Below are 7,716 nucleotides of genomic sequence, written 5' to 3'. Positions count from 1 at the left end.
TCTCACCGGGAGCACCAGATGCAAAAATGACACCCTCAGATTCACAGGTGAAGTGCTGCCTCAGCTGGAGGGACTGTCTGGGGCCCTGAATGGTGGTGAGGGAAGAAGTGTAGAGGCAGGGGTTTCAGTTTGGGTACTAACAACAACTCATTCAGTTGAAATAAAACCTTTAAAATAGTAATGGCAGCAATGATTTACTTTTGTAAAGCTCCTTAAGAACTAGAGTTTTCAAAAATTAATTGCCTTGGATAAGTGGGGACATAGATGGAAATTTTTCTCTTGCCAAGTACAAATGATCATAAAATTGGATTCGGGTAAAAGGCTGCCTGATGTAGAGCAGTGGTTTTCAACCTTTTTCAGGCTGCGGCCCCCAGAACATGTCCTTGTTAGATGGCGGACCCCAAAGCTCACAAAATCAAACAATCGATAATTCATGCATACAACACTTAAATTACTGCACATAGGCCCTATTGAAATAGTGACTTTCAATCACTGATAATTACCAGTGATGTCTTTCAGTGTTCAGTTCAACATGAAGGTTGTGCCTGTTTTGCACTGCAGAGTTTGTCCAAATATGGTGGTATGTGCAACAAACATACACTATGTCATCCTCAATATTCAGTCTTGATCTGTATTTTGTTTTCATGGCAGTGACTACAGAAAATACTATTTCGCACAAGTAAGTGGTTGCAAATGGTAACAGAACATTGACGGCTTTGCCAGACAACAGTGAATACTCCTGGGAATGTACTATCCAGAACGTCATCAGAAGTTTCCAGTTTCTGGTCAACTTCTTTTCAGAAATTTCTCCATACTCAATACATGCTGGACAGTTTAATTACTATTACTGATGAACAATTATCAAAACTAATCTAAAATTTACACACTTGTGCACTTTAACATCACTGGTGTAAATGCAAAGTAAGCAATATTATTAAAGCACACCAACAATGTCACTCAGTCTCACTAACACTACAGTGCACAACAGAATAGTAGTGAACACTACTGACTACACAAATCAAATATTAAGTGGCAGCTTACCAGCAGGGAACACCATCTAAGTCTCTAAGATTGTCGTCTATAACAGATAGACTAGATATGGCCAATTTTCTGAATAGTGGAAAACTGGAGCAAGCGAGTAAGCTGCGTCTTTGTAACAGGTCGCTTTTCCATTTTTTTCTTGGCTTGCTCGTGGACCCCTGGCAAGCCGCCGCGGACCCCTGGGGTCCGCGGACCACAGGTTGAAAACCTCTGATGTAGAGTATAGGCTTTTGTCACCTACTGGCTTTTGTAAACATTCAAACCTGCCCATTCTGTGCAGTGACACGCAACCTACGTTTTTGTCATTCCTCATAAAACTAGGAATTGATGAGACAACCTTCTGCAATTAATGGTTAGATATTTTAGCAAAATTAAATATTTGCAGAGCAGAATTAGGACTTCACTACTTGATACAGGATTCAAGTTTACCAAGACAGCAGATACAAAGCATGTCAATAAAATACTTTATTGTATAAACATTTCATAATCTTAATACTTGTAATCAATTCACAGATACAAACAGGGGAAAGAAAGTTTTTTTTAAAAACATCACCTTGTATATTAGTAGGTATTTTCGAACTGGGTTTGATTTACAGAAGTAATGAAGGCAATTACTCCAGTTTCAGTATAGCTACATCTTATTCCCAGTATTGACATCTGTTAATTGACAACCCCCTTTCCCACAAACCCAATCCTTTATTTTTTTTTAAAAAGCAAGCACAAATATTTCCAATGAATCTTGACAGTTATCAAACTTATACAAAATGCATAGATTTGGCAGCTTTGAATTGCCTTTTGAAAGAATAGTTGATTAATTTACAAGCAAAACAGGTGAAATGAGTAAAAGTTCTATGCAAAATGGGAAGTAGATCAAGCAAAAAGACAGGAAAAAATGAAGTTCCACATATAACAGATGACAAAAAGACAAAACTGGTTGGTACACTGTAACAGAGTCACTTCCATTCAAAGTGGAAATCCAATAAGCAGGTCTTTAACCATGACTGCACTTCAAACAAATACACAATTTCCAGAATAATCAATTATGAATCTCCAAAGCATCTGGATCCATTCATCTGAACTAGTGGCATCCAAGATCTCTCAAGGACTTTCAAGTGTTGTGGAGTTGAGCTGTCCATTGACGTGATTAGATTTTTTAGAAAAGTTGCGCTAAGAAAGAAAATGAAGTTTCAGGTGAATAAAACTATGAACTCAATTTTCATCAATCACAACAATCTTTTGGCTATTGTATTTATGCAAATATGCCACTGACCAATTTGATGTAATGAGAAAAAAGTTGACACTTTGAATGCAGATGAATTTCTTACCACAACCAAGTTTAAAAAAATGTTTAAACTGAAGACATCAATATCAGATAAAAGAGACCCAGTCTAGAATCTTGTACTTTTTTTTTTAAATACACAAAATAAAACACAACAAATAGGAGTTATGGGTTTAAGGAGCTAAGATAGGCAAGGAATGGCAGCAAAAATAAAATTAGAAGAATGGTAAAGAATTGAAATTAGCTCAAAAGTAGAAAACAATAGACAAATGATAAAAGGTTGCACAAAGTGGGGGAGTGGTGGTGGCAGTGTTGGGAGGCAGGGGATCCAAGCATTAGGTTTGAGACCATTGCTTTACCATACATCAGTTTCACTTATTCTCAAAGTCACAGGATGCATTCCATTTCTATGACAAATCACATGCACAATGCCAACAATCAACTGTCATGCACATGTCATAAAAAAATGCAGAAGCAGCTCAGATTGGCATACACAAACCTACAGCCATAAGGAAGGGATAGTGAGAGGGAAAGGAATAGAGTTAGACATGCTAAGTCAGGTGGGTGGGTGCAAGCAAGATAAAGCACAAACATAACAGGTGGGAAATATTCAAAAGCTAATGCAGATCAATGAATGTTCACAGAAGATTACAGTTTGGACAATTGGAAGATTTGTTTGATAATGAGCCCAGGAATTGAAAGAACAAGGGACATAGATATCCAAGTACAAAAATGCATAGGTACAAGCAGCTTACTGGAACACAGGCTTTTATGTTGAGGGTTAGAATACAATGAGGTGGAATGTATGCTTGGCTTTATACAACCAAATGTCACATCATACTGAGTTACTGATCTTCTACCCCACTGTGATAAGACTATTGAACAGTTCCCTTATACAATGAGATGGACTATGACCTCACGATCTACCTTGCTGTGACCTCACACCTTATTGCACTGCACTCTGTAGCTGTGATACTTTACTCTGAACTGTTATTGTTTTTACCTGTACTACATCAATGCCCTCTGTACTGACTCAATGTAACTGCACTGTGTAATGAATTGACCTGTACGATTGGTTTGTAAGACAAGCTTTTCACTGTACCTTGGTACAAGTGACAATAATAAACTAATCATTTTAAAGCACAGGAGTATAGTCCAGATTCACCAGAATAACATGTTTTAAAAGGGATTAGGTTATAGAAATGATGCACAAATTTAACATGTTGAAGTTTACAAGGTGGAGAACTAATACTAACTTTAATTGGCTTCAATATAGACAAACTATTTCTTCCAGTTGAAAAACCTGGAACAAGAGGATCAAAAAGTTCTATCAGACCTAGCTATTTATTATTTATTCCCTCATTGAGTATGGGCAGCATTGGCAAGACCAGTATTTGTATTCTAGATTTAAGCAAGTTTAAATTACCTAGCTGTCAGGATGGAATTTGAAGTATATAGATAATCAAATCAAGGCTCTGGTTTGCTAATTCATTGAGATTATTATACTCTTATGCTTCTGTCATTAACAAGGGTGAAATCAGGAATAGCTTTCTCCCTATAAAAAAGGGATGTGCAAATCTGGAACTTGCACCAAAAGGTTGAGGTGGGTCAGTTAAAATTCAAGACCAACCTTAGAGTAAGACTTTTAAAGGGGATCTATTGAAATGGACTAAAAACAGAAAAGGGTAGAGCTTGATCTCAGTGAATAGTGGAACAGGTTCAAGAGACTGGATTAGCTACTCATGCTGTGCAATCAAAACAGCTTTGCCACATCAAGGCTGTCTTCCTTTACTGTCCTATGAGCACAAAGCAGCTATCATTCACCCAAAGGAAAGTTACGGACTTGCTATAGCTAGTCTCAATTCACTGGTGCACTACAAAGACTTAATTATACTGGAGTGTTCAACTTTGGTTTCTCCTGGGATAACATGGTCTAATTTGACATGCATAGCTCAAAAGGAGCATTGCATGGAGAATGAACCAATTTCACATATGTCCAGCATTTTCAGAGTGACAAGACATGGTTAGATTTGCTTTAGTGCTACATGACTGAAGAATGTTGCATAATTTCTAGACCAATGTATTCAACTCCAAGTGTCAGAAAACAAAATTGTATATTTTGGTTATACAATCCATTCTTCTCAAAAGCCCTAAAGTATTATAATTTATCTGATCTATCCAATTAACCTGCATGCCCTTTATTAATGATTTGCTTCATTTGAAAATTCTATGCAGAATGATACACTCCACCCCACTTTCCCAGTTGTAAATATTGATTCACTTTTAGTAATTTTTTTTGAAACAGATTTACCGCCAATTGAAATTTACAAAACAAAAATCACATGCAGCACTTGACATTATAAAGACTTTCACAATTTATATACTTAAGATAAACTGCCTTTTCACAAACTGATTTTCAGTATGTCTGGTATCATGAGGCCCACTGATGATATTAAGGTGAGCATTTTGCAGGTACCGAGAATATTTGATAGATTTAAACATTTAAGCCAGCACTTCTTACTTCTGATTTCCTTCCACATTCAAATAATCCAAAAAGCACCTTCCTCCACAATGTCAGTACAATGTTTTATTTAACTAGCTGTTCCACTTACAAGTGCTCCTTCATTTCAAAATATGATTCTCTCCAGTGTCATTTCTATCCATTGCTTGCTGGACTTGTTCAGAGTCATAGGTGAAGGCAAGCAACAAAACTTGAAGATTAAAAATGATTTAGACACATTTTCTAAACTACTCAATTTCTTTCCTGTATTTTGGCTGCAAAAGTCCATGCCCCAATTAGTTTTGTTCATTTGCCAAATTTAGGTTGCTGCCACCAATCCTATGCATCTCTATTAGCTTGAGAAAAACAAATCCACATAACTATCTAGTGTGGGGAGATAATACACATCTTTAAGTTACTACCACATTGAAGAGGTTCAAGATAACTGGTCAATCAGCTAAAAGACAATTGTCATGAAAATAAAGTTTAGATTTTATGATTTGCAGTTTTAATTGACATTAAATGTTTTAAAAGTGCTGTCTTTAGCATTTAAGTTGTGAAGTCTGACAAGCATGTTTGCTCAATCTGCAACAATTTACAATGGGCATTTTTTTGGACTGCAATGACATTTTTCTTGTGGCTGTTTTGTGAAACCAAAATAATGCAAAGATTGCTTGAACAGTAAAAGAACATGTTGAATTAAATGCAATATGGAATGTCAGACTCAAACTGTTGGCGATTGATGCCCACACCCAACTCCCCTTCTGAGTTAGCAACTTGTTTCATTTATTATTGATTTACCAGATAATTAGATAAATTGTGCTGACTTCTGAATCAATTGATTTTCATGAAAGTTAATAGGATTATCTAAGGTGGCAGAGTGACACAGCAGACAGAGCTGCTGCCTCTATTCCATAACCCAGTCAATGTTGACCTCGTGTTGTGTGCAGTTTGCATTTTCTCTCCTCAATTAGGTGGATGCTCTCTAGGTGCCAGTTTCCTCTCACATTAAGAACATGCTGATAGATTTGGCTACTGTAAATTACCTAGTATTAGGGAGTGATAGGAGAAATGGAGGGAGGGGGTGAGAAAAGAGGGGAAGGAGGTAAGGCTTGTGGGCCAAATGGCTTACTCACATGACACAAGGAAGTACAAATATCAATGAAAAAGATCTACAATTTCCTAACTTGTGGAGAAGGTACTGCAATTTGTAATTGACAGTACGAATAAGTATTTGGCAGAAGTAAAAAACATGAGGCTGGAGGAACTCAGCAGGCCAGACAGCATCTGTGGAGAAAAGCAGGCAGTTAATGTTTCAGGTCAGGACTTCTTCAGGACTGAAGATAGGAAAAAGGGGAAGCCCAATATATAGGAGTGAAAAGCAGAGCAGTGATAGGTGGACAAAAGAGGGGAGGCAGAATGGGCACAAGGTGGTAATGGGTAGATACAGGAAAGAGATAGTGATAGGCAGGTGCAGGGGCAGAGGGGAGAGCAGATATGCTGGGGGGGGGTGAAAGTTAAGGAGGGAAAAAGGGGGGGGGAAAAGGAAAGAAAAAAAAAAGAGGCTAGGAGAGGCAAGAAAAGAAGAGGCATGTTTGGTGGTGGTGGGGGGGAGCAGGGATTACTTGAAGTGGGGGAATTCAATGTTCATGGCATTGGGATGCAAGGTTCCAAGACAGAAAATGAGATGCTGTTCCTCCAGTTTGCACTTGGACTTCTCCTGGCAGTGGAGGAGGCTGCGGACTTACATATCTGTGATGGAATGGGAGGGGGAGTTGAAGTGACTGGCAATGAGGAGTTGCAGATCGCAGGTATGGACGGAGCACAGCTGTTCTGCAAAACGGTCACTTAGTCTGCACTTAGTCTCGCCAATGCAGAGCAGGCCACAGACCACCAAATGCAGTCAATGATATTAAGGCAAGTGCTGGTTAACCTCTCACCTGAAACGACTGCTTGGATCCCTGGATGGAGGTGATGTAGGGGCAGGTGTTGCACCCAGCAGAAAGTTCCCAGGATGGGTGCAGGTAGGAGTGAACTAGGAAGTCACAGAGAGGAGACCCTGCAAAAGGTAAGAAAGGGGTGGGGAGGGGGAAGATGTGCTTGGTGTTGGGGTCCCGTTGGAGATGGCAGAAGTGGCAGAGAATGATGTGTTGGATATATAAGCTGGTAGGAGGAAATGCAAGGACAAGGGGGACTCTATCCCTGTTGGGTCTGGAAGGAGTGGGGGTGAGAGCAGAGGTGCTGGAAAATGGCAGAGATATGGTGTGATGCAGGGAAGCCATGGTTAGTAAAGAAATTGGATGTCTGATGTCCTGGAGTGGAAAGCCTCATCATGGGAGCAGATGCAGCAGAAGTGGAGAAATTGAGAAGGGGTAGCACCCATGCAAGAGAAAGGGTGGGAGGAGCTATAATCGAGGTAGCGGGGGGGGGGGGGGGGGGTCGTCAGTGGGTTTGTAGATGGAGGTAAGGAATCTCCTGAGATGCAGATCAGAGATGCTGCCTGGCCTGCTGAGTTCCTCCAGCATCATATTGTTTCTCATCTAGATTCCAGCATCTGCAGTCCTTTGTTTCTTTGACAGAAATGAACCCATTTGGACTTGTACAGAGTAATCATGTCAACATGATCCAGTTAAGTTTTGAGAAGGTTGATGAATAGCAAATACAAATGTTTACACAGGTTACTTACACAAGAGATTTAAAACTGAGAAGGCTATGTGAAACTTTCCAGAACACAGGAAACTGGGCATTATCTAACAACTGTGGGGAATGATCATCATTCTGCTGCTCCTGATCATGCATTCTAATTGGCAGGATATGACTAGTGATGTCCATCAGCAATGTATACTGGAGCATTAACATCTAACAAAAGTATCATAGGAAGAATAGAGTGCCATAC

At 39.3% G+C, this 7,716-nt stretch overlaps 1 protein-coding gene across 2 annotated transcripts in view; it reads right to left on the bottom strand.

Moving 5' to 3' along the window:
- Nucleotides 1-1,483: 1,483 nt before the first annotated feature.
- LOC127586717 (protein regulator of cytokinesis 1-like) overlaps nt 1,484-7,716 on the bottom strand; it is a 33,262-nt gene continuing 27,029 nt past the window's right edge. Inside the window, exon 13 of one of the 2 annotated variants that reach the window (XM_052044885.1) lies at nt 1,484-2,208. In XM_052044885.1, coding sequence (XP_051900845.1) covers nt 2,140-2,208 — 69 coding nt within the window. In that variant the 3' untranslated portion in view covers nt 1,484-2,139. The remainder of the gene's footprint in view (nt 2,209-7,716) is intronic. The other variant, XM_052044883.1, reaches the window with a different exon arrangement.

Source organism: Pristis pectinata, chromosome 2 (genome assembly GCF_009764475.1).
Source record: "Pristis pectinata isolate sPriPec2 chromosome 2, sPriPec2.1.pri, whole genome shotgun sequence".
Taxonomy (NCBI): Eukaryota; Metazoa; Chordata; class Chondrichthyes; order Rhinopristiformes; family Pristidae; genus Pristis; species Pristis pectinata.
This window is presented reverse-complemented; position numbering and strand designations above follow the sequence as displayed.